This window comes from Vulpes vulpes, chromosome 4, assembly GCF_048418805.1.
Source record: "Vulpes vulpes isolate BD-2025 chromosome 4, VulVul3, whole genome shotgun sequence".
Taxonomy (NCBI): domain Eukaryota; kingdom Metazoa; phylum Chordata; class Mammalia; order Carnivora; family Canidae; genus Vulpes; species Vulpes vulpes.
In genome coordinates this window covers 2,702,271-2,729,341 of record NC_132783.1, presented here as the reverse complement: position 1 = coordinate 2,729,341, position 27,071 = coordinate 2,702,271, and the positions used below count along the sequence as shown (strand labels likewise).

Here is a 27,071-nt window from a genome sequence, read left to right as displayed (position 1 = left end):
GGAGGTTGTCCTTTGGACTTACATTGCACTCTCCGCTTGTTCTTCCTCCTCCAGTCACACTGGCCTCGCTATTTCTCCCACTGATGAAATATGCTCTTGATTCAAGGCCTTTGCACTCGCAGGTCTGGAATACTCTCCCTCCAGATACTCTTAAATTTAAAACAAAGCCCAAACTTCTTTACTCAACATTACTCAACATATAGAGCTCTCCCCCCGCCCTTTTTTTTGGGGGGGGGGGCAGGGATAGCATGGGTAAATCATTAAACCTAAATCCCGATTCTTCATCCTTAAGGTAGGACTATTAGAATCACTTTGCAGGATTAAGATTAATTGCAGGTCAAAGTGCTTTTGCACAATCGGTGCTACGAAAGTTCCCGAAAGCACGCTGTTTCTCCCGAGCGGGGAGTGTAGGAGGAGCTCACAGCTCCCATCAGCGCACACCCCCGGGGTTCAAGGGGACTAAGGTGTCGGTGTCTGGAGAGGCCGACGGGGTGGCCGTTGCCAGGCAACCGCCGGGCGTCCCAGGACGCCGAGCACGCGCGCCCGCGTCTCCGCGCGCCCTCCTCCGGGCGCCGGCGATTGGCGGAGCTCCGGCCAATCGGCGTGGCGGGAGCGGCGCGGGGGCGTGGCCTCGGGGCCGGCCCTCCCTCCCCGACTTCCGGGTCGCGGTGCTTGCAGGGAGCGCCCCGCGAGCGGCGTCGTTTCCGCGGCCGGCCGTCTGCAGTTGGGGAAACCGAGGCAGCTCCAGCTCCCCCCGTTCCCCCGTAGCTCTTCCGCTGCTGTGAGGTGGCTGCTGTTTCTCTTCCTCTCGCGCCGCGCTGCTGCGGTGCGGCCGCGCCCGGCGGCGTCCCGAGGAAGCCCGCGGGGCCGCCCGGGGCCGGCGAGGCTTTGTGCGAGTCCGCGCGTCCCCCGCCCCGCCCCCCGCCGGCAGCGCGCCTGCGCGCCCTGGGCTCGGCCGGGGCCCCGGAAGGGGGGGCTCCGCGCCGCGGCTCCCCGGGGCCCCGCGCTGCCTTTGTCCCGGTGCCTTCGCGCTGGAGCCGCCGGGAGCGGGGAGGGCGGGGGGGGACGAGCCGCCGCGCTCTCCTGCGCGGGACGGAGGCGATGGAAGGGGCCCCGGGCTCCCAGGAGCTGCGGCGGGGCGGGCCCCTCGCAGGTGTCGGCGCGCTCGCTGGGGCTCCTCCGCCCCGCTCTTCTGCGAGATGCGCACGTAGGGGACGGAGCGGAGCGGCCGCGTCGTGGGGTTTCTGCAGCCAGTTCCTGGATGCGGCGACGCGTCGGGGCCTGCACTGCCTAACGCCTCGCAGCGCTGCTTGCTGCCCCGACGCCCGACCTCTTTCCCGCCTCCTGCATCCCGCATCCCGCATCCTGCATCCTGCATCCCGCCTCCTGCATCCCGCCTCCTGCATCCCGCTGCGCGGCCAGCCCAGCGCCGCGACCTGAGATGCGCAGTCCGGGAGTTGAGCAGTCGGATCACCTGCATCTCTCTCTTTTTTTTCTTTTAAGATCTAATTTAAGGTCATTAAATCTGTCGTATATTTCCTTCTCCAGGAAAACAAACAAACAAACACACCATGTTTATTTCTTTGTGGGAGTTCTTCTATGGGCACTTTTTTCGGTTTTGGATGAAATGGCTCTTACGACACATGACTGGCAAGTGTGAACTGCAACGGATTTTTGACACCTATGTAGGTGCACAAAGGACGCACAGGATAGGTAATGTCATCTGAAAAAGAATACATCGATTTTAACTCTGAATGAATCTTTTTTTTCTCCCCTCCCCCCTCCACCTCCATATTCACAGTGACAGACGTACTCGTTTGTGTATCCTGATCAAGAAACAGTGATTTTATTTTATTTATTTTTATATTTTATATTTTATTTATTTTATTTTATTTCATTTTTTATTTTATTTTTTATTTTTATTTAATTTTATTTTTGTACCTTTTATTTAATTTTTATTTTTTAATTTTATTTTTTAATTTTATTTTTATTTTATTTTATTTTTTATTTTTTTATTTTTTTATTTTATATTTATTTTTTATTTAATTTTATTTTTGTACCTTTTATTTAATTTTTATTTTTTAATTTTATTTTTTATTTTTATTTTATTTTATTTTATTTTTTATGTTATTTTTTTATTTTATTTTTATTTTTTATTTTATTTTATTTTTTATTTTATTTTTTATTCTATTTTATTTTTATTTTTTATTTTATTTTTATTTTAATTTATTATTTTATTTTTTATTTTTATTTTATTTTTTACTTTTTATTTTGTTTTTTATTTCTTTATTTTATTTTATTTTTTATTTTTTACTTTATTTTGTTTTTATTTTATTTTTATTTATTTTATTTACTTTTTATTTTATTTATTTTATTTTTATTATTTTATTTTATTTTTTTATATTTTATTTTATTTCATTTTGTTTTATTTTTAGACCTTTGAAATCTAGCTTCGAATGATTCCAGTTCTAAAACGATGATTTTGTAGAGAGAGAAACATGACTCCATTCCACTTCTGTGCAAAGAATGATCTTCTCTGGCACCCCCAAAATTCGTCAGTCGTACCTTACATTATGGCTTCGACCTATTTCCCAGAAGAAAAACCTCTCCCATTTCTAGGCCCTTGGAAATCTTCCTTTGAAATGATGGGGGAAGAGGGAGTATCTGAAATCTAGATCCATTTTTATATTCGGCACCTTTCATCAGTCTCTTAGTCTTTAATGTAATTCGTGGACGAAAAGTAACAGGTATCCAGTGATCCCTGGTGGAGACTTACACAAAGTCTGCACTGACCAGTGTCATGGCCGGTTACCCACATGAGGCTGATGGGCCCTGGAGATGGGATTGATGTGGATTGAGATGTGTGGAAATATAAAATGCACCCTGGGTTTCAAAGACTAGATTTAAAAAGGAATGTAGAAATACCTCATTAGTAATTGTTTATATTCATTCTATGTTGAAATGGTAATATTTGGGATATACTGGGTTAAAATCTATAAAACTTCTGTGTTTCTTTTATTCCAATGGGGCTACTAGAAAGTTTTAAAAGTTACACACGTGGCTCACATCTTGGGTCGCGTCATATTTCTGCGGAAGAGTAGCATTCTCTTACCTTTCAAATTCATCAGCTCCCAATGCTTTGTTGTAAATATATCGCTTAAAATTAGAACACAGAGGAGTGAGAAATCTGGTAGAGGAGAGAGAGGACTCTTGGACCAGAGTAAGGAAGACCAGGGATTGGCCACAGTTCATGTTCACGGTGTCACAGGGAAGATCATGACTTAACTAAATCTTTACTCTTTTGTGTCCAACAAGTGTACTTCAATTAAGAACTCCACCCGGGTGAGATCTGGGGAGTGGGTGTCTGTATCCAAGGCAACGTGGGAGGAATAAGAGAGAAGGAGGGAGTAAGCCTCAGGGCAGCTGGATGATTGAAGTTTAATTACTTCCCTAGTTTTTTCACAACTTTGTGGCCGACTTCATTTCCTGCCTGCTCTTTTGATTTGCCCTTTTGGCTGCCCTCAGAACAAAGTACCTCTTGATAAGAAATCTCTGTAGTAATGGTTTACGCTTTATACTATGGGGGAAGAACATAGGCATTGATTGGTGGTAAAACCATTTTTCTTGAATTTTTCAAATTGCTGAGAATAAAGAGACTTGGTAAATGTGCCAGAAAAAAAAAAGTTTAAATAGTCTAAGAAAAAGCTGTAGTCCTTGAAACAGAAGACAGGAGTGGAGAAGCTATTTGTCTGGTTAGAAGATAGTTGGCCAATATAATCTAAGTCTCAACATTTTTGCCCCTTTGTTATTGTATGATTCAGTCTCTGGCTCCTCAAATCTAAATGCTTACTCCAGAAGAGCTACAAGTGAAGAAAATGTTGTAGAGAGCTCTTTCCTTATAAGGTCTTTAGATGAGTTTCTGGGGCCTAAGCTACCGGGAGGCACCCAGTGAATGAATTTGCAGTGATTAGTAGACCCTTGGGGATTCGCACAGAAACATGATCCTAGGAAAATTAGGAGGGTCTCACCTCTTTGGCTGTGGTGTGTTGAATTGAGTTGAGGGTCTTGGAATCATACCTAGCTCCCTATACTATGAGGATAACATTTAAAAATGTTTGGTATGTTACACATGAAGAAATTTTATCTTCTAGTGCTATTGATTTATTACTGGCTCTATATTTATACTCTTTGTATATCGAGTAATTTACAAACAATAAGTGGTAACATTCTTTTTTCTTTTTTTTTCTTTATTTCAGAAAATTCCTTGACATACTCCAAGAATAAGGTAGGATTATACCAAAGTGGTAATTCTAGAAAAACTTAACCTGGAGATATTTTTAAGAGAATGCCTCCATAGAATGAATTTATTATTATTATTATTATTATTATTATTATTATTATTATTATTTTATTTATTTATTCATGAGAGACAGAGAGAAAGGCAGAGACACAGGCAGAGGGAGAAGCAGGCTCCATGCAGGGAGCCTGATGTGGGATTCGATCCTGGGTCTGCAGGATCAGGCCCTGGGCCAAAGGCAGGCGCCAAACCACTGCGCCACCCAGGGATCCCCGAACGAATTATTTTTAATGTTCTACTAGAAGAGTCTTTGCTGTAAAGAGAATTACATGAAATTTCCCACTTTAAAGGTATTTTTTTAGTTTTGAAACATTTCCTGTGTGCGTGTTAGTGTGCCACTCATGCACAAAGACAGTATTTGAGTAATTTGTCCTTATCTGACGTTTTGTTTAAGTTTGCCTCAAAACTTGATAGCCTTTGGGAAATAGGTTCTTAGAAGGAAAACCTCAAAAACTTTGTGTCCTTTGGATAAATTCTTAGGTGAGAAAAAAGCATTTTGTTTAGTTATTAAAAAAAAAAAACCCTGAATCATGTGCCTTTGATCCAAAATATATCATAACCTCATACTACTTATTAGTAGCTTTTGCTGTGTAACAAACAAAATCTCAGAGGCATATATAACAGTACATTGTTTATTTCTTGCGTCATGATCTGTGGGCCAGCTAGACAGATTCTTCTTCAAGTAATTCAGATCTGTTCTAGTTGTGTCATTATGGGACCCAGGTTGCAAATGTAGTGGGTACCTGGAGAATGTTCTTTTCACAGCAAATCATTGAATGTCCAACCACACAAACATGTCTGAAGTTTCCTTCTGTTATGTCCATTAACATTCTATTGGTTAAAGTAAATTACGTGGCCAGCCTAAGTTAAGGAGTAGAGAAATACACTGTGCCCGCTATAAAGCCGTGGTAAACCTGTGAATATATAATTTAATTATAGGGAAGTTAAATATTGGGACCAATGATTCAATCTACTACATGCTATACTTCTCTATAGTAGTTCACAATTTTACCTATATATGTATGGATTATTTGGCATGGCCAAGGTAGAGTATGGTAAACAATCATCTAGATCATTGTTTAAGATCCTATGGTAGATCACAGCCAGCATTAAACAACACAAAAGGAATAGAATAGAAAATAATCAGGGATGCCTGGGTGGTTCAGCGTTTGAGCATCTGCCTTCGGCTCAAGTCATGACCCCAGGGTCCCAGGATCGAGTCCTGCATTGGGCTCCTTGCATGGAGCCTGCTTCTCCCTCTGCCTGTGTCTCTGCCTCTCTCTGTGTGTCTCTCATGAATAAATAAATAAAATAAAATCTTAAAGAAAAATAATCAGAAAACACTGGTTATAAGGTTAAATATTGTTTTATAAAATTTTAATTTTAGTTATCTGTGTGTGTGAATCTATTTATATTTTAGATATCCATAGATATGTTTGTACTTGGTCAAGATGTACAATGTGGATAAAAAACAATCAAAAACTGTTGACTTGCCATTGTCTAGTGATAGTGATATGAGTTACTAATTCATGCCAGAAAGAAAATGGACATCATTGAATGTTGCAAGCATATCAGTTATGTTCTGGGGAGTGGTCCATAAAATAAGTGCCTTATTGATTTAGTTAACAGTCTTCTTTTATGAATAGTCAAGGTAAGAATAACTCATATACTTGGATATATATCAGAGAACAGGAGTCTGGAGTCCTTTTGTTCAGAATCCTAGAGAATGATTAATATTTTTGTTCTTTTTTTTTTTTTTTTTAATAAGAATGTAGGGATCTAAAAAGTTAAATTTCTGGTTCTAAAGATTTATTCACCCATATTGTTCCTTTCATTAATTGAAACTCAGGATGCACTTTTGCAAAGTAACTGTCATAAATTGTGGAAGAACCTCTAGAGAAGTTCTGAAGCTAGCAACTCAGAGTCACAGCTGTCTCTGTAACTGTTGTCACCACAACCGATTATAACAACGGTTTTGGTCACAGATTTTACGAATAAGATTTTATGTGTGGCATAATTATGCCAAACTTAAGTGGGACCATACATAACATGTTGCTTCTTAAGAACTCTAGTGCCTTGGTCAAACCCTTGACCAAAGATTTGAGTGGTGCCATATGTTCAGCATTTCACAGGGTCTTTGGGATATACAAAAGAAATAAAGAACAGTGTTGAAGGTAATTATGCATAGGCATTTAGAGAAGGTACAGGTAAACTTCATTGGGACCTTTAAGGTCATGGTAATGAGTTAAAGAAAAATAGAATGTTTATTCTTTTTTATCTGATTTACTGACTGAAAAACCCACTTGAAAAGTAAACATTAAAATTGTATTGTTAAACAGTTTTATTACTAAAAAGTATAGGTTGCTGATAATGTTATGTAGGGCATACTAAAAAAAGAGATGGTCAACAGATGGGTAGTTACTTAATTAAATCACAGAAGCTTTGTTTTCATGAAGTTTTAACTCTGAGGTGAACTTATCAATAAATAAATGGAGGGGTCCTCATCAATTTAAACATATCATTTCTGGTATGTATTGTATCTCACTTGTATATTTCCATTTGCTTTGTAGAGTAAAATCAAATTCTAATTTTGTGGTATTTCTGTTAATCCTGATCTTCTTTTTTATCTGTCTGAGAAAAGTCAGGGTTCAAATCCTGATTTTATCACTTGCTAGTAGTTTGACTTTTGTGCAGGTTACTTATTTTCTCCTCATAAAAAGAAGCTTTAATACCCATGTATTTGTCAGGATCACAGATACTAATATGAAAGCAGTCTAAGAGAATGCCTAGTACATGACAGGTATCCAACAAATAGTTACTAGTAATATTGATGATAATGGGACTGAACCAATATATACTACAAGATTTTTAGAAGTTTAAAATATTCACAAAAACTTCTACGATATGTAAACACTTAACATTATTGATGATTGCTGTGAATAAAAGTGATTTTAATCTATCAAGGCCAATTCTCTAAAGCAGTGATAGTATGGTCCTATTGGGTTGTGAACTATTTAATGGTGGAAATTCTTTGATTATTAAAAATTGAGTCTCATTTGCTTGTATTCTAGGCTAAGGACTACTTATTAATCGTATATTAAGGGTTACTGAACTTTAGAACTTATAAATGAAAATGAAAATCTTAATGGAATTTGAGCAATCTAATTCAGTATTGTGCTAACAAGTCTGGCTGCTGTGTAATATTTGGTAATGTTGCAAAGTTCCACTGTACTAATGCATATGCAAGTGTTTGAAAATTTGAAATTTAGGGCAAGAACACTTTGTCAGTATAATAGTGTTTCTGACTGGCTGTGCTTTTCAATTGCAGCTGCTCTCTTAGCTTTTAAATAATAATAACATTCTAGCTGTTGAATAATAAATTAGTTTTATGGCATCAGTTTAGTTGTCTCTGAGTCGATGATATAGTGATGTACATTTGCATATTTCTTTGTCTTTAATTTTGCAAAAGCTAGACTTTAAGTACCTAACTTTAAGTATACAACCACATAGGTATTGTGGTTTACAAATGAAACGTTCATACTCTGTATGTATAATCTCCCCAAATTTGCTTGCATAGTGAAACCCACTGTTGATATTTGCTGCCCATGAATATGTGTCATCAAGTAACTTGTAACCTACTCTCAAAGTAGGTGTTATTTTACTTTTATGTTCATCAAATGTTGTTTTACATAAAAATCACATGCATAAGCATATATAAAATATATATTTTGAATATAAAATATGTACAATATAAAATTCAAACTATATGATAAGTGATTCATATTTATTCTCTTATTCTTTATTATTACCTACTTTTTCTTTAGTGCTGACTTTGGCAGCACATATACCTCCTTTTGCTTTAGTATAAAGTAAATGATGCTGGGAAAACAGTTTTTGGGTGCCTACATGGTTTGAGGTTAAAAAGGAAAGTTTTAGAATTACTGACTTCAGAAATTCTTTAAGTACAATATATTCCAGTATTGAATATGCCTTCAAAATGAACTTAGAAAATGTTGTGATGGTTTATATGTTATCCTCCATCCAGGCTGCTATTTTATTTTTGTTGAGGAAGCAAAGACCTACCAAAAAGTTAGAGCATAAGCCAGAGATTGACAGATGGATAAAAAAGTAAGACCCAATGAACTGAATGTTGTTTCAAGACATATACTCTAAACATAAAGACACAAAGAAATAAAAAGCAAAAGGATACACCATGTAAACAAACATAAAAAAGCCTTTTTGACTCTGTTTCAGAAAACATAAACTTGGAATATGACCAGTGACTAAATCTTTTTTGTAATGATACAAGGATTTATTTATCAAGAAAATATAACAATATTAAAAGTATATGCACTTATTAACAATGCTGCCAAATAATTGAAGCAAAAATTGACTTAAGTAAAGGGAGTAATATATGAATCCACAATCGTAGTTAGAAATTTTGACATACTTCTGTCAGTAATTGACAGTACAAAAAGACAAAAAAAAAAAATCAGAAGGAACATACACTATTTGAACAATACTTTAAACTGTCTTAAGCTAAATAACATTTATAGAATGCTACACCGAACTGACAGTGAAACACACATTCTCAAGTACATGTGGAACATTCATCTACATCATCAATATATGGGTCTTTAAATTAGTCTCAATACATTTCAAAGGCTTGAACTTATACGGAGTATATTTTCTGTCTCCATTGTACTTACTTAGAAATAAGAAAAGTGTGAGACCTCGAAAATCCCCAAATATATGGAAATTTAAAAATTTAACTCATGGATCAGAAAAGAACTCACAAGGGACATTTAAAAAAAAAATTTGAACTAAGTTTTCAGGCCTCAAATCAATGATCTGTGCTTACACCTTAAACCAGAAGAGGGCAAATTATACCCAAAGTAAATAGAAGAAAGAATATAATAAAAACACAAAAGTTTAACAAAATGGTAAACAGACAAAAAATAGGAAATAACAAACTCAAAACTTGATTCTTTGGAAAGATTTGATTCTTAGTGATATTAATAACCCTCTAGCAACACTGATCAAGAAAGAGAAAACCCAAATTACCAATCTCAGGAATGATAGAGTAGGTATCAGACTACAATCATTAAAAGTATAAGGGGATTCTGTGAATAGTATTATGCCAATAAATTCTGTAGCTTAGATGAAAGAGGCAAAGTCTTTGAAAAAGACCATTTATCAAAACACAAAAAGAAATTTAAAAATATAAATAGCTATATACCTAACAAATGGAATTTGTAATTAAAAATTTTTGCACCAAAACCCTTCTTTTTACTAGTGAATTCCTTTCAAACATTTAAGAAGAAATAATACCACTATTACCTAAACTCCTAGGAAAAAACACATTTTGCAAAGCCAGTATGACCCTCTTACTAAACCAGACAAGGACAGTCTGATAAATGAAAATTATAAAGCAGTATCCTTCATGAACGCAGATGCAAAAATTCTTCATTAACAAATTGATCTCAGTTATCTACAAAAAAGCTAATACATCACAATTGAGTTTTCAGAGTCAATGAATGTAACTCACCACATTAACAAAGTAAATGAGAAAAATAAGATCATTTCAGTAGACACTGAAGAACTATTTGGACAGAACTCAATACCTATTCATGATTAAAAACTCAGCTAGGAATAGAAAGAACTTCTTCATCCTAATAAAGACCACCTGTGAAAACTATGCAGCTGATGTGATGTATAATACCGAAATATTGAATGCTCCCACCATGAATTGGAAACAAGGCAAAGATGGTTCTTTGATTTTTTTTCAGCCTTAAGAAATCTAAAACATAATGGTTGGAAAAGAAAGAAAACTTTATTAACAGATGACATAGTTTGTGAGTACAGAGAACCCTGAGAAATCTACAAAAATGATTAGCATTATTAATATATGAATTTAGCAGTATCTCAGGACACAATCTGTTTCTGTAACTTAACAACAAACTTTTGGAAAACAAAAGAAGACTACTACTTATAGTAGCATTCAAAAACATAAAATATTCAGTGATTAGTGAAAGCTACACAAGACTTCTGTACTAGAACTCCTTTTCCTTAGGTTAAAGGGGGGAAAAATACATGGTAGCCATCAATTGGAAGACAGTGTTGCTAAGATGTTCATTCCCAAATTGATCTATGGATTCAGTGTAATTCCAGTCAGAATCCCAGCAGGCTATTTTTGAAGAAAGTGACAAGATCATTTTAAAGCCTATATAGAAATGTAAGGTATCTATTATAACCCAAGTAATCTACTAAAAGAACAAAGTTGGGGCACCTACCTGTCCGTTAAGTGTCTGCCTTTGGCTTGGGTCATGATTCAGGGTCCTGGGATGAGCCCTGCATTGGGCTCCCTGCTCAGGGAGGGGTCTCCTTCTTCCTCTGCCCCCCACTACCCTGCCCTGCTCATGTTCTCTCTTGTATGCTCTCTCTCTCTCTCAAATAAATAAAATCTTAAATAAAAAAAATTGAAAGTCACAGAATAGTGTCTTTAGGAAAAAAGTATTTGCCGAGAGACTAGACATTCCTAATCTGAATTCTGTCTCTAAGTTTATGTAGACTTGAGCAAGTTCGTTCAATCGGTTATTTATTCATCCATAATGTAAGAGTAAATAAGACAAAGCCTGGTGGCGAATATGTAAAAGTAAGTAAATATAGTGTAGTAAGTGCTCGTTCACTGAGTATGAGCATAAAAGAGAGTAGCTAACTGCAGGGCCGAGGAAGGCTTCACAAAAGGAGGTGATATTTGACCAGGTTTTTCATGTTTTAGGAGACAAAAGGTTTCTATCCACAGTAAAGGTTACCTTTACCTCAGGATTTGACCAACTGGACCTTGTTGACCGTATGTGTATCCTTACTGACTGTTAGTCTTTGATGATTTTCCTTCTCACTTTTTAATTTACTTTGAGGAATCTTCTTTTTCTTTCCTTCCTTTTCTTCCTTCTTTTAAATCATCGTATGCATTACTGTACATGTCTTTTACTGAAACAGTTGCCTTAAGGTTTTTATCTATTAAATATCTCCGTTTAACAGTTGTCAATTATCTTTTACATGCAGGATATGAAAAGATGAATTAGATGCAATCTCTGTCCTCAAAAAATTTTCCACTTAATATATAACAGTAACTATAATACAGAAAGTAGAAAGGATCATCAAAAGGTTATAGATAAATTATTATGGGAATTCTAAGAGAAGAGAGGTTAATTCTATTTAAATAGAATCGGTGGGGGGGGGGGGGGAAATAGAATCAGAGAAAGCTTCTTGGACCTGGTATGTGAGCTAGCTTAAAAATGGGCAGCATTGATATGTTTAGTGATTGGGAGAGAACATTCCAGAAGAAAGACCCAGGATATGCAGAGACATAACCCCAGGTATGATGAGATTATTTTGCCTGGAGTTATAAGAGATACCCAAGAGGATTTCAGTGGTAGTTTACAGAAGATGAAGAGTCAAAGAAATTTCTTAAGGGTAAGAAAAGCCTGAACTTGCTTTTTTGTTGGAAAAAAAAAAGGATCCAGGGGACATTTATAGGACATACGATATAAGAAATCTGTTTTATGTGCATAGAAAAAAGACTAAGGATATTGGTTACCAGTGGCTGTCCCTGGTGGTGGTAAATAATTACAATAATATTTGAGTTTTCTTCCTTTTGCTCTTCTGACTTTAAAAGTTTTTTGACTTCTGCATTAATATTTTTGTACACGTATATGTAATTTAAAAATTTTAGAGAAAGTATCTGCTCCATACACCCACTATGGTGATTTGTTAAGAACTTATCAGTTGAGAACCTGTTGCTTCTCAGTTGAGGAAGCCTTCATCTTGATACATCATGCTGTTTCTCTTGTATGTATGGATGGGTGTATGATTTTAGCCCTAGTGAAACAAATTTGGTTTCATTTTGCATTTTAATATATGCATTGTAAAGTTGACTAAACACCCCCAAACTCATTGTTCTGTTTCAGCTATAAGAGATTTTTCTCATTCAGCTTTCTTTCACATAAATAGATTTTGCAGAAAGCGACACTTGTTGTCCAGACTGAAGTGGACAAATGCGTAGAAGATATAATGAAGGAAAAGAATATTAACCCTGAGAAGGATGCCAGGTATGCTCTTTTTATGGTGTTCTCTCTTATTGTACCCTTTTACTGTGAGGTGTGGGGATCGCACATCGTTGTAAGACATTGAAGCCGTGAAACAGTTATAGAGATCATCCAGTTCAACCCTTTCACTTCTACTGGATGAGGAATTGAGGAAATGCTTTCTAAATAGACATATGAACCACAAGCTATGGATGGCACTATTTTATTGTGATAAGAAGGTATGATTTTTAAAAATAATAACTTTCTCATTTTCAGCTTTAAAATTTGTATGAAGGCATGCTTGCTGCAGATATCCGGTTATAAACAGCTCTATTTGGATGTAGAAAGTGTCAGGAAAAGACCATATGATTCTGAAAACCTCCAACATGAAAAGCTGCTTCTTAAGGTAAATTTTTGTTTTCTGTATTTGGAGTTAGTAGACACTGGAAAAATAAATCAGACTTGAGCTAGTAAAGTCAGTGTGCCAATTCTAGAGGCTCTTCTACAGTCATCCAGTTTCTTTGCCCCTTACTATGTTGGTGAAAGATTTTGAGTTAACTATTTTTATGATTTTCTGATAAGCCTCATTGAAATATATACTCGTAGATTTTCTCTTAATGCTTTTACTTCTGAAATAAATTATAAACTTATTAACAGAGATCTTTTCAACTGATGAGTCCGCAAGCTTCAGAGGTTCCCTTACTTTTATATAAACTGCTCGTATACGTTAGGCATTTTTTTTTTTCAGCTTACTTTCAAATTGTAAACATGGCTGTCCCTTTTCATATTATTAGATCAAGTATTTTGGGATTTACAGAGTATGAATTGCCAAGTAATGTCACGATAGATTTAAAGCTTAAGAAGGTACTAAAATTAAATTTGAATTTTCCTATTTTTTATTTCTAAAGTATAAATACATAAGTTCAGTGAGAGGCCAAAACTAGAGATTATTGTAAGCTTTCTAGATCATCTAGTCTATCACCTTCATTTTAATTTAAGGGATGAGGATTCTGAGGCCAAGGGGAAATGAAATAATTTGCTTTTGAGCCAATTTTATTTTTAAATGGTTAAAATCAAAGAACATAGCACATTGGACTTGGAGTTAAGAGTTTGTTATATCTAAAAATGTTGTGGAAAGACATTGGTAATATCTAACAGTAAGAGACAGATAAGTTTTTTTTTAAAAAAAAAACACCTTTTTTCTGAAAAAGTATAGATATACACCTCACCTAATTTTAAAATTAAAAATAAAACTTGATTTTGTAAAATGAGAATGAAAATACCTCAGGGGGCTGTTGGTGTGGACCGACCCTTTATATTTAAAGTTTTAGAATGGTGCCTGGCCCTCACTGGGGGTTGACCACCATTTATATCCTCATTGTTAACCATTATTCCCTTAACTTCTGACCCTTTCTGCACGATACCTTCCCTTTAGAAGGGGTAAGATATAAATCCTAACATTTCAGTCCAGGGAATTTTTATCTTGTTGATTCATTACGGGACTCAGTTTTAAAGGTAAAGAGTCATTTGCTGGGCGTGAATCACGCAGCCACTGCACATACTCCGCAGGCTCTGTGGGTAAAGCCTTAAGTAGGTCCGTGTTTCTCAAAGTGTAGTTTCTTAAATCCATAGGTAGTTTCTTAAAGCGTAACGACCTTCACTAAGTTAACCAGTGTCTTAATATTTAGAATTTAAGGTTCCACCTTTGCCTCATCAGAATCCCCAGGGGCGCAAAACCCAGAAATTCGATATGTATGTGTGTTAACCTTGACTATAGCTGGTCTTATTGTGTCTCTCCCCACATCACTGAGGCACTATCACTGGTATGATCCAGCCTCTTGCCGAGAACTCAGGGAGAGACGCTAATGTGTTAGTAAAAAGAGAAGGGACCAGATAAAAACCCAGTCTAATGATTGGATTAGCTTCAGGGCCAGAATCCTGACCCTGTCTTAAAGTAAGGTCACAAGTCTTCACATTTTATTTTAGGTGACAGGATACTCCTTTCATTAGGAGTCCTTTACTCAACAATGCCTGAAATGGTAGTGAAATGGAAAAAAAAATGCAAGTATTTCTGTTCTGCAGATATTCACAAACTTTTTAATCAACTTTTGTAAGTCTGTTTTGTTTGATGACTTGTGGTGTTGAATTTAGAAAATGATTAAATTTTTTAAACTTTGTTTTGTATTGGTTAGTTTGTTGCTAATATTCAATTGCTGTTCTTAAACCCTCAGTCTTAAGGAACATACTTAAAACCAAGCCATATTATTTTATTTTAAAATTATGAAAATTTGTAAAATAATCATATGGATTGAAATACTATCAGTCTTATTTCTTAATGATTCTTTCCATCTCCCTTCTTCTCTTTAGGGACTAATGACCCACCACTAGAGTGGAGCCTACTTATGTATGTAGTGTTTGAGCCAAGGGCCAAGTGCCTAACACTGTTTTTTGTTGTTCGTTTTTTTCCGTAAGGAGGCAGTTTACCACTCCTGGTATATATTACTTAGTAAACAAAGATTTCTCATTGTTTTAGATTTCTGTATACTTGTCACTTTTTCCAAATCCACTATTCTTTATATTAGCCTTTTAAATTGGAATAAGTGTGCTGCATTTTTTAGGGTAATTGAAAAAGTTCTCTACATATAGTCTGTGTTGAACCTCTGTTTTGTCTACTAAAGCTGTTTAATTGAAAGCATTCAACTTAGTTGTATGTTAGCTATGAGAAGAAAAATGTCTTAGGAAATTAAGAATACTACTATTATTTGTAATATGGAAGTATGTTTGTACAGCTTTGGAATCTTCTAATGCCTACAAAAAAGTTGAAGGCTAGAATCTCCAAGCAGTGGGCTGACATTGGTTTCCAGGGTGATGATCCCAAAACAGACTTCAGAGGCATGGGCATACTTGGATTAATCAATCTTGTGTAAGTGAAATAAACTTTTTCTTCTTCTCTAAATGAGATTACATGTAACCTCCAATATTAAATTCTAATAAGAATTGATTTAGGTGTTTCCCGCTATCTCTGAATTTTAGCAGTGCTTAAATGTGCTGGCACTAATGTGCTGGCAACAATATGAAGACATTGGAAACAGTGTGTGTGTGTGTGTGTGTGTGTGTGTGTGTGTGTGTGATTTCTTTACTTACTGATATCTTTCTTCTTTCTCTTTCTGACCCCCTTTCTGATACCTCTTAAGGAATTATGTATACTCTTTTCTTAATTATTTTATCATCTTGCCTCTTCTCTCTAGGCTCTCTAATTCTGTTTTGGGAAATATAACTTGATACTAATAAAGTCTCTTCACACTTATTCTTCACCATCTGTGATAAATTATCTAAAGCCCTGAATTTTCAGAGCCTATATGAACTTCCTTTTTTTTTTTCTCCTTCAATACTCATGCTTGGGCACATAAGTCATCCCAAAATATGTAATTAAAATCAGAATTGATGACCAAAACTATTCTAGAAAATAAACTGGAAGATTAGTAGGATGTGGATATGAAAATGAAAAGATTTCAGTTAGAGTCTGTCCATAAATTGATTTATAGACTATAAAATGCCTAGAATGGGAAACCTAACCATTAGCAAAGTTTGCATAATTGCTACTGTGAAAAAATTAGTCTTAAAACTGTTAAATTGTTATATTGAGAAAAAAAATGACTAGATCTGTATGGATAAAGCTATTTTGGGGGAAAATAGAAGACATAATAGGGTTTCAGTATCTACAGTTTTTTCCATTTACAAAAGTATTTAATTTTCTGTAATACCTAAATTTTATAAGTATAAAGATTCCTTGTAAGTATCGCCTAGGTGACTCAGTTGGTTAAGCATCCAGCTTTGGCTCAGGTCATGATCTCAGAACCTGGGATCAAGCTGTGCATTGGGCTCCCCACTCAGGGGAGTCTGATTCTCCCTCTCCCCTCCCCCTCATGTTCTCTCTCTTTCTCTCTCTCTCTGTCTGTCTCAAATAAATCTTAAAAAAAAATTAAAAATAATTACAAAAACTGAGATTCTACTTTGATAAACTTCCAGTTGGAATTGAATTAGAATATGGAATTGAAGTAGAATAAATGCAGTTTGTTTCCACTTGGAAAAATTATAAAATATTTTAAAACTCATTGTTTTTCAGAACACATAGATTCTTTGTTCTTAGCCTTTAAAGACCGTCTTTATTCTGGTACTTGCAATCACAGATATTGAACCTCAGTTTACTCTACACTATTCTGATGTTTCCTTTTTTTATTTTTTATTATTTTTTATTTTTTAAGAGAGAACGTGTGAGGGGTTGGACAGAGGGAGAGGGAGAGAGAATTGTAAGTAGGCTCCATGTGGAGCCCAGTCTTGGGGCTCAATCTCACAACCCTGATATCATGACCTGAGCTGAAATGAAGTGTTGGACCCTTAACTGACTGAGCCACCCAGTCACCCCATATTGTATCTTTTCTTTTATGAATAACCTTGCTTCTTACTCTTTTTTTAAGAAATTAAGATTTTTCAGCATTTGCCAGAGGAGAATTTAATGTAGCTTAAAATTTAAATAAGTTAGTAGGATTTGATTCAAGACTATGGTAAAGGATTCTAATAGACATTAAAATGATTTACAGATATTTTATTTAGCGTTAGTATCTACTAATTTGAAAAATGACCAAGACTCATATGTATTAGTAGTTACATTTTATTGCTGGTGATATACTAGAGATGGTTGAAAACATGAAAAACTGGCTCGGATTCCTCTATAATTATGTTTGTTGTCCTGTGTAGGGAGCTATGCATCTTCAGGGTCAAAGTAAAGATACAGTCGAGAAGCGGACAAGCTCTTCAGATTCCCTATGTGATTTATTTTTTAACTTTCGTGGCCTTTGTCATCTAATCTCTTGAGATATTTTGTTGCTTTGAAGAATAGCTGGTAGTTTGATAACGGTGCCCTAGGCACTGAATGTTGAGGCAGGTGTAGAAAAAAAAGGATATTGTACAGAAAATGAAATCAGGAGAGACAGAAGAAAGCTGAATAGATGAGGAAATAGAAGAGGTGAGTAGAAGAATATGCTAATTAAGCCCAAAAATGTATGTAGGAAGGGAAAAGGGATGGGAAGGAAGGAGAAAGATGGAAGGCAAGCAGGCGGTAAGGAAGGAGGGAACCCAGTATGGATTATTGTAAAGAATAGTTTGCCGTATTGCAAAGATGTTCGTTTTTCATAGGTGCTGTTAAGATAGGGTTTGATTAAGTTCATCAAGGAAATTAAAAATTGTTCGGTGTTACAGACAATATTTTAAGAGTAGCTTGATTATTGAAATATTAATGTAATACTAAATTGTATTAGGAGTATCATATATAAAAAAAGAAATACAAATAGTTTAGTAAGGATATCCTTAGAGCCAAACTAGGGATAAAGTAGAAAAATTAGTGTATGTAAGGAAAGCATTGTGCTAAAACAGGACTTTTTCTTGTTTAGGGAGTTACAGATCCCTTTGACAATCTAGTGAGAATTTTGTATGTTCTCTCCCCAGAAAATGTACACGCAGAAAAATTTATGTGTAATTTCAGGTAGTTCATGGATACCCCCTCATTCATGAATGAGTCTTCATTCATGGACTTCTAAATTAACAGCCCTTGTTTTAATGGTCTGAAAATCAGCCAGTAAAGAAAAATGGAAGCCTGTTGTGTTAATCTAGGGAAGGAAATCTGTAGGAAAATTTGGTTAGAAATTTCTATGCTTTATGAAAATTTCAACAATTGTGCCCTCTAAAATTTAAATGAGCCATGGAAATCCACTTTTTATTCTACTTATCTTCATATAAACATCCAGTCAGTCATCGTGTATGTATATGTGCATGAGTACGGTGTACTGAGGTGAAGAAGATTTAATCTCTATCTTTAAGAACTCAAAGAAGTTGCATTAGTATAAGCCAACGGGATGTATGAGCCTACAAATAGATTTATATATTCTTCTGTTGTACCTGCTAATACTTCTGTTTTATGGCCAGCATTTTAATTATACCACTGATCAAGTGAAAAAGAAAAGTTAGTGCAAAAGTTTAGTGCAAAAGAAAGGTTATGGAGTTTCCTCTCTGTGCACAGAAAATGGTGTTAAATAATATATATTTAAATTACAAAAGAAGGAATATACCAAGGGGAAAGGATGAATGTCCTAACAGGTACACATGGACTATTTTATAGAAAATTTAAAATAACAGCAAATTTGGTATCACTCATGTGGAGTTTAGGAAACAAAAACAGAGGATTATAAGGGAAGGGAGGGAAAAATAAAATAAGATGACATCAGAGAGGGAGAGAAACCATGAGAGGCTGTTAACTATGTAGGAAACAACCTGAGGGTTGCTGGACAGGAGGGAAGGGAGGTGGGGGGAGGGGGTAATTGGGTGATGGGCACTAAGGAGGGCACATGATGTGATGAGCACTGGGTGTTATATGCAACTGATGAATCACTGAACTCTACATCTGAAACTAATGATATGCTGCTATATGTTAACTGAATTTAAATAAAATAAGAAAAAGTAAGATAACAAAAAACTAGATTTTGTTTTAAAGGTAAGCAGAAAGTTTCTTGTTAAATCATTTATTTTTAAAATATTTTAAAGCATTGCCAAGGGCCCATGTCCTGTACTAACTAGATAGACCTGATTTCTCAGAATTAAATTTTGATTCACAGCATTTCCAAGTCACTCAAGTGATTAGAGATGGAGATTGAGATGATTGTGTCAGTAGTGGGACTATCATCTTAATAGTCAGTAGCTTTTTAAATTTCTTCTGGATATCTTCAATTTGAATAACATATATTAATTTTATTATTAAACTTTTTCAAGGTATTTCAGTGAAAATTATACCAGTGAAGCTCACCAGATTCTTTCCCGTTCAAATCATCCAAAATTAGGGTAAGCTGGGTATATCAAAGAAACTTTAACTTCTTGAATTTTAAAAAATGTTGATTGGATTATCTAAATTTGAAAGTATTTCAAGGTATTTTTTAAATGAGATTATTTTTACTAATGACTTTGTAAAAGATATTACATGATACATTATTTTTAAAGCAAAATCTTATAAACCAATTTTGTATTATTTTAATATATTTTTGTCGCAAGATATAGTTTGTCTATAAAATGGAGGTAAGGAACTTTCCTAAAGTTTCTTGAATAGATTTCAGAATAGGAAATAGCTTTGTGACATAGAAATAGGAAAATGAGAAATAGTTTTGAAAATTGTAAAATGAAATGCAATTGAAGGTCTATCGGCTTTATCATTATTATTCTATTTTTATATTCTAATGATACCTTCCTTTGAAAAAACATTATAACAATATTATCTCATAAAAATAAATACCCTGATAATGGAGGAGAAAATGTCAGATTACCAACTGTGTTTTAAAAACCAATGAGAGTGTACTCTTTTTCTTTTTTTTTTTAAGGATTTTGGTTTTTGGTATTTGAACGACCAAAGCTTCATTATTCCCTCGTATATATATCCAGAAAATCAACAGCATCTAAAAGAACAAAAATCTTCTATCTATTCTGGTTTATTTTTTTTTAATAGGTAGAGATTATTGTTAAACGAATACTGTATTAGAAATGGATCAAAGTGGTTTTTCACTAATTTCTTGCAGGATTTTAAAGTTATTTTATGAGCTATTTGGCTAGCTGGTATAACTGGTAATGTTTCTGACATAGGTATTCTTATGCAATAGTTGGAATCAACCTTACCGAGATGGCTTATAGCTTGCTGAAGAGTGAAGCTCTGAAGTTTCATCTCTACAACTTTGTTCCTGGTATACCAACGATGGAACACTTTCATCAGTTTTATTGTGAGTATTAAAATGAGTTAAAACTAGATATTTCTAGATATAATGTCTCTATTAAATATATAATTTATGCTTGTCATTTTATTATTTAGAATCTTTGTAAAACAGGGAAATAATAATGGAGGTGCCTGGGTGGTTCAGTTGGTTAAGCATCTGACTCTTGGTTTCAGCTCAGGTCATGATCTCAGGGTTGTGAGATCAAGCCCCATGTGTGGCTCCATGCTGGGCAGAGTCCACTTGAGGATTTTCTGTCCCCTTCTCTGCTCGTGCACTCTATCTGTCTCTAATAAATAAATCGTAAAAAAAAAAAGAAAAAAAGAAAAAGAAAAGAAAAAGAAAAACAGGGAAATAATGGAAGATGAGTCCCTAAGGGTGTTTTTATAAGCAGTTTATATATTTGTCCTTAAAAAATTTCAGCAAGACGGTTTTTTCACATATATGTAAATTTAGGATGTACGCAGTTTTTCCAGTCAATTGTAAAATGAATTTTACCTCTTGAATACTGGTTAGTGAATGCTACTGAGTCAAGGACAGACCATTCACAGGTTATTTTGTTAGTCTTGTAAGGAAATTTAATTTAAAGGAGCATCTCTACCCTACAACCACCTCCCCTTTTCAAGATGAGGTTTCCTTGTGTTAGGTCAGAGGTACTTAATAACTGTTCCTAATGCAGTCATTATTACCACTGTTCCATTAACTTCTCTTGCGGTGATATTTGTACACTGAAGGTTTAATTAAATGAACTTGTGAAGTTATTGCTCAGAAGCAAAGAATGTAAACCTAGCTTAGTTTCATATTCTTCTTTTCTTGATCTTTTTGTGTGTTCCGAATGCCATTTTGCATGTTGGCAGGATGCAGGAAACTAGCTAGGTAATAAATGGGCAAATCATAACTTCTTCATCTCCATCATTGAAGGTGTCGTCCAGGTCTCCCCTTCCTGCAACCTTCCCTGTCTTCACTTAACTCCTTGTTCCGGGTTGGTCACTTGCTGACTTGCTCTTGCCTTTGTCTACTCCCCCTCCCCCCCATTGTAATTGTGCAGGAGGAGACCTTTGATACTAGGTTACAGTAATAACTTTTTCAGGAGTCTGTCTGTGATGACCTTCTTCCAGTTTCTTCTCCACATTGCAGATAGAAGGATTTAAAATGGAAATCGAATCATTTTGCTCCACTGCCTGCAATTCTTCAAAAAGTTCCATTACAAGGCCTTTCGTAATCCCTACCTTGGTAACCTCTCCAGGTTCATTTTTCTGCCAAACACCAACTGCCCCTAGCCTGAAATGTGGGCACACTGGCCTTTTAGTTGTACAGATGCATTATGCTCCCTCTTGACTGGACCTTTCACTCTGCCTGGAACCCCCATCTGCTTCTTTCTGTCCAGGTCATAACTACTTGTCTTTCCAATCTCAATTTAGACATGACCTTCTTTGGGAAGTCTTACCAGAGATTTTGTTTCTTCAGTTGTCCATTTCATTATTCTTTCCTTCTCTTTTGGAGTATCCCTATCAGACTAGGGACCTGCTATCGGACCTCCCATTCATTCATTCATTCATTCATTCAGTCAGTCAGTCAGTTGTTGTTCTGGGCACTAGGGATAATAATAATCCGGGTAGTATGAAAAATAAGACATCTATCCAAACTTTATGGTACTTTTATATCAGTATTTTTGGCTATTCTGTTTTAGCTATTTACCATTCACGTAAGTCCTTTAAATTGCCCCTTTTTAAAAAAAAGTGGTTTCCATGGCTAGGCGTGGAGCCCAATGCAGGGCTTGAACTCATGACCATATCAAGACCTGAGCTGAGATCAAGAGTTGGACGCTTAACCAACTGAGCCACCTAAGCCCAAAACTGCTTTTCATTACTGCCTAAGCAAAGAATTAGATTTATAAATCAAGTAGAAAACAGCTTTCATGTACACTTTACCTTGTCTCATGTTTTCTCGTTACTTTCATATTTGTGTTTCAGAGGTCTCTGGGGATAGCTTTTTTTCCTATTCTCAAGGTATCTTTTGACAGTACTATACATACACCTCTTAACATTTGAGGGATTTTATTGATATTTGAGGCAAATAGTAAATATACTAAATATTTTATTGACATTTCTTCTTATTTTGAACATACAAAAATATTTCTTATGAGGTTTTCCAGGTTTCTAGTAGTTTATTAATATAATTTGTGATTATTGTATCTCTTTTTAAAATTTTTTAATTTAAATTCAATTTAGTGAACATATAGTGTATTAATAGTTTCAGGGGTAGAATTTAGTGACTCATCAGTTGCATATAACCCCCAGTGCTCATCACATCACCTGCCCTCCTTAATGCCCATCACCCAGTTACCCTGTCCCCCCGCCCAAGTCCTGTCTAGCAGCCCTTCAGTTTTTTCCTGTGGTTAAGAGTCTCTTATGGTTTGTCTCCCTCTCTATTTTCATCTCACTTTATTTTTCCTTCCTTTCTCCTGTGTTCATCTGTTTTATTTCTTAAATTCCACATATGAGTGAAATCATATGGTATTTGTTTTTTTTCTCTGATTTATTTTGCTTAGCGTAACACCCTCTAGTTCCATCCATGTCATTGCAAAGGGCAAGATTTCATTCTTTTTGATGGCTGGGTAATATCCATTGTATATATGTACCACATCTTTATCCATTTGTCTGTCGATGGACATCTGAGCTCTTTCCATAGTTTGGCTATTGTGGACTTTGCTGCTGTAAATGTTGGGGTGCACGTGCCCCTTCAGATCACTATTTTTTTATCCTTTGGATAAATATCTAGTAGTGCAATTGCTGGGTCCTAGGGTCTGACTATTATAACTTAATGTGGAATTTAAAGGATGGTTCTGCACTTTAAAATGAGATGTTTTCGTTGTGATTTCCTTGAGCACTGTATTTATGTTTTATTTTTCTTTAACTGCAGGTTACCTTGTCTATGAATTTGACAAGTTTTGGTTTGAAGAAAAGCCAGAAAGCATTATGTATTTCAACATGTATAGAGAGAAGTTTCATGAAAAGATTAAAGGACTCTTACTGGATTGTAATGTATCACTTACTTTAAAAATATGAATCATCCATAGTATCTTCTATTTCTACCACATTTTGCACACACAACAGAATTTATATGTTGTAATAGAAATTATCTGATCAATTACACTCCTTATATATAATTTCCTACAAAAATATTTCAGAAATTCTATTTAAGAAAGCTAGTGGACAATCAGTGTATGTTTACAGTCGTTTATACACTGTTCTCCAAAGGTACCTTATCCTTCCAAAGATCCTTCTGTAGAGGCCTGTGAACTACAGTTTGGAACTTGGGACTTAGCCCATTTAGTGTAAAAGTATAAATCAGGTATTTGTATTAAATTGGTCGATTAAAATGTGTAAAAATCGGTTTTCATTTTTATGTGTTGTAGCTATCAAGTCAGTCTCTTTACAGAACTCTGAAGTTTTCTTGTGTTTTAGTTTGGAAGTGATTGTCTATTTCCTTCGTCTTGTTTTCTTCCTCGGTTAATTAACAGGGAGAGTAGTTCTTCATGGCTTTCTTTGTTTGCATCTCAATCACATGTCCTAATGTTGCTTCATTAGTAGCAAAAAGCATAGATATGTCAGACAGGATAAAGAATCATGACCTCTTCCCCTTTGTTTTCTCTGATTATTTAGCATTATAGATAATGAAAGAATGACAGTATTGGTGACTACCTTTCTGTTGTTAAATACCACACTTGAAAATATCACAGTGGTATTTTAAAACTTAAAGGCATTTTGTCATCTTCAGTATTTGCTTTTCAATCAGTTGTACGAGGAAAAGGACTGTAGTTAGTGCTTGGTGTGGGGCCTTTTATGAGGCTTCTCTACCTGTGAGTGTTTATGAAAAAGAGGTGTATTTGCTAAGAAAATCTTGACTGTATTCAAAGGACAGTGGCTATTCCAATAAAGCTGTCTTTGAACTTAAACAAAAGGAAAACTTAAAGCTTTTTAAAAATACCCGTTAAACACTGTTGGTTTGTTTTACTTACTGTTAACTGTTGCTTCTTTTTGCTTTGCCTCCATAGTGTTTCTAGATAATGGTGTGCGATTTTATGGGTATTCTTTGCGTTAATGGTCTGTGGGATTCTAAAGTAGCCTGAGGATGATGACTGTGCATTTCGTATAGCTTTATTCTCAAATCTCAGGAGGGCATCAAGTGCTATCAAGGATTATATAATGATGAGATTTTATTGGGAATAATTTCTTCCTTTTGTGTTTTAGAGATTTGTACTCTTAGCAAAACTAGAAAGGTTTAAAGATAATTTGTCTGATAACTAAGTTCTTCTTAAATCCTACAGAAACCAGCCTGTTAAAGACATTATTTAAACATAAGAGCACATCTTTTAACATGGTATATATATCAAGTGTTTAAGGACTGACTCACATGGTATAACACAGCCCGAGACTTGCAGTATTTGTTCATGTCTATTGACAGACTTCTCTCTGCAAACTTGCCAAAGAGAAGAGCGATAAAAAAGATATCCGAGTGGAAAAATACAGAAGCAGTGCTGTTTAGCACGTACATTGAAAGCCCAGCATTAAAACTGTTATTTTCTCAACAGGATAAAACTTTTAAAAATTGGGTTCATTTCATTATAAACATGGTGGTTTAGTGTCTGAGTATCACAGGAATTTAAAAATTGGTTTCTTATAGGAGACCTCTCAATCTTGGGATTATCTTAATTTTTTTTTTTTTTTTTTTTTTTAGTGTTTTCAATGCTTTATTATCCAGCTCTAGAGTTATAGGAAATGTAGCAAAATCCTGGTAAGGATCAGGTGCTAACCATTAAAGTTCGTTTTCTATAGAAGTGTTTACTCTTACATGGAAAGCAATTCTGTTAGTTTTTTAATTTTCATGCTGAAAATACTCATATTTTAATTTTTCAAAGCTGAGGTCTTGAACTGATGTAAACCTTTGTCAGTATGCCTCATAAAGAATGATCCAACTGTGGAAGGGGAAATTTTTTAAGTAAATTTTTCCCCTTCTAGGGAGGAAAAAAAACTTTAAGAATGTCATTAGAAAGTTTGGTCAATAATATGTTCTTTAAATCATCTCTGTTTGTACAATATAGATATTGTCCTGTTTTTGCTTAAAATAATCAGTAACCATTTCAGAAGTCCTGTAGTGAATTGGTCTAAAAGCTACCAATAAATTCTAATGTTTGATAGTCTGGAAGCCAAGCTAAGTGTCCCCACTTGTAGATTAGAATGTAACATAGTGACATACATGAAAAGAAAAACATAATTGTGTGTACCTTCCTACTTTTCCTTGCTTTCAACTTATGTATGTTAGAATTTTATGTAGTCTTAAAAATCCATATTTAGAATCTTACCTGTTTCTGTAATAATGAATAAAATACCAAAGTAGTGATAGGTTTGAAGTAGCAGGAAAATTATGTTTGCTTTAGCATCAGAAAAGTGAATCGATACCGAAAAGAATTTTTGTATGTGCCAGGTCGAAGAGAGTGTGCCAGTGACAAGAATAGTGTAAGAAAATAATTACACTGGTTGTGGTTCAAATATGTTCTGAAAGACAATCTTTAAGGAAATAAGAGAAATCAGGGGATACCGGGATACCAGTGACCCTAGACCAGCCTCTCTTTGTATATAAATATGGTGGGATAGTTAGATATAAAATCAGTGTCTTACTGGCACCAGTTGAGAAAACAAGATCTTTTCCTTCAAAATGCCCTTCCTGCTTTTTTTCTACTTTAACAACTACTTGGATTTGTATGTATTTTTCTATGTGAAAAACATATGTAGTCTCCATTTTTATTCCAGTATTAATAACTGTTTATGTACTGTTTCTCCCCTTTGTATTCAGTGAAATTGAACTTGTTCAAAGATTTGCTCAAAGGAGCAGGATTACATGAGTGAAAAGCGGAATGCTCATTGCCAGAGCAGGAAAGATCACACACTGTGATGGCTCAGAACAGAAGAGGTTTGGCTTGGAGAGTAATAATGTTTATTATCCTCCTTGAATTAACGATTGGGGTCCAGCAGCTATTTCCTCAGGATAAATGGTCCACCCAGCTTCTCTGTGAACAAGTCTGGAGAGGCTTACTTTCCTTTTTCGCATTTATGAACCTCTCCACACAAGCAGATTATTAACAAAGATTAATGGACTTAAACATCTGAGAGAAATCATGAATGAGCTTGTTTTGTTTTGTTTTGTCTTTTTCTGGCTTCAGCTTTTGACAAAAAAATTTAAATGTAGTTCAGGTAAGACCCAACTATTATAGGGCGATTTTTTTTTTTTAAATTATAGGGCAAATCTATGTTTCTGTTAATGTATTCAAAAAATAAGCAGTGGCTTTCCCTGGGGGAAAAAGTGCTGGTTGGCAACTTAAAGAAATAGATTTTTGTCTACTTTGGATAAAACAATTAACTTCTTATGTAAAAGCAATAGTCGAAATGTGATGTCATTTTGTTCGGAATGTTGTGAACAAATAAAAAATGTGTCAAAATTGTTATAAGCCTTTCTGTTAATCTTTCTGTGTTTCCCCACCATCCTCATCCCTTAAGTCCTTTGTATTCATGAAATAGTGCCTTTATTTAATCCCTTAATCATGCTCCTATAGAGTAAATGAGAATACACAGAAAATTTTTATTTTTGTGATTTTAACTCATCCACTAATTACCTATTTAAGATGTTACTGGGTAACAACAATAGGTTATAAGACCAGAAAAGAAGCTACCACTCCCACCCTCCATTCTTACAAAGGATAGGAATAATTCATACTGCACTGCAGTATGCTGTACTTAGCAATGTATCTTAGGTACATTT

The 27,071-nt window shown here is 35.5% G+C and overlaps 1 protein-coding gene across 3 annotated transcripts; it reads left to right on the top strand.

Annotated features, from left to right (window-relative positions):
• The first annotated feature begins 625 nt into the window (after positions 1-625).
• On the top strand, positions 626-26,755 carry ELMOD2 (ELMO domain containing 2). Of its 3 annotated transcripts, none has more exons than XM_026018454.2 (9): positions 626-786; positions 1,549-1,713; positions 4,257-4,285; positions 12,374-12,471; positions 12,724-12,853; positions 15,237-15,370; positions 19,270-19,338; positions 20,128-20,261; positions 23,175-26,755. In XM_026018454.2, the coding sequence occupies exons 2-9, from the start codon at positions 1,572-1,574 to the stop codon at positions 23,318-23,320; spliced, it is 882 nt and encodes a 293-aa protein (XP_025874239.1). In that variant the 5' UTR covers positions 626-786; positions 1,549-1,571; the 3' UTR covers positions 23,321-26,755. The 3 variants fall into 3 exon arrangements, with proteins under 3 accessions (XP_025874239.1, XP_072611298.1, XP_072611299.1); XM_072755197.1 differs by lacking the exon at positions 626-786 and adding an exon at positions 1,045-1,207; XM_072755198.1 differs by lacking the exon at positions 626-786 and adding an exon at positions 1,046-1,153.
• Positions 26,756-27,071: the final 316 nt, after the last annotated feature.

Coding starts and splice junctions, on each gene's coding strand:
- ELMOD2 (XM_072755197.1), top strand. CDS start 1,102: ATGGAAGGGGCCCCGGGCTCCCAGGAGCTGCGGCGGGGCGGGCCCCTC. Junction 12,854..15,236: donor ATGAAAAGCTGCTTCTTAAG/GTAAATTTTTGT, acceptor ATGTTTGTACAG/CTTTGGAATCTTCTAATGCC. Junction 19,339..20,127: donor TCAAATCATCCAAAATTAGG/GTAAGCTGGGTA, acceptor TTTCTGACATAG/GTATTCTTATGCAATAGTTG.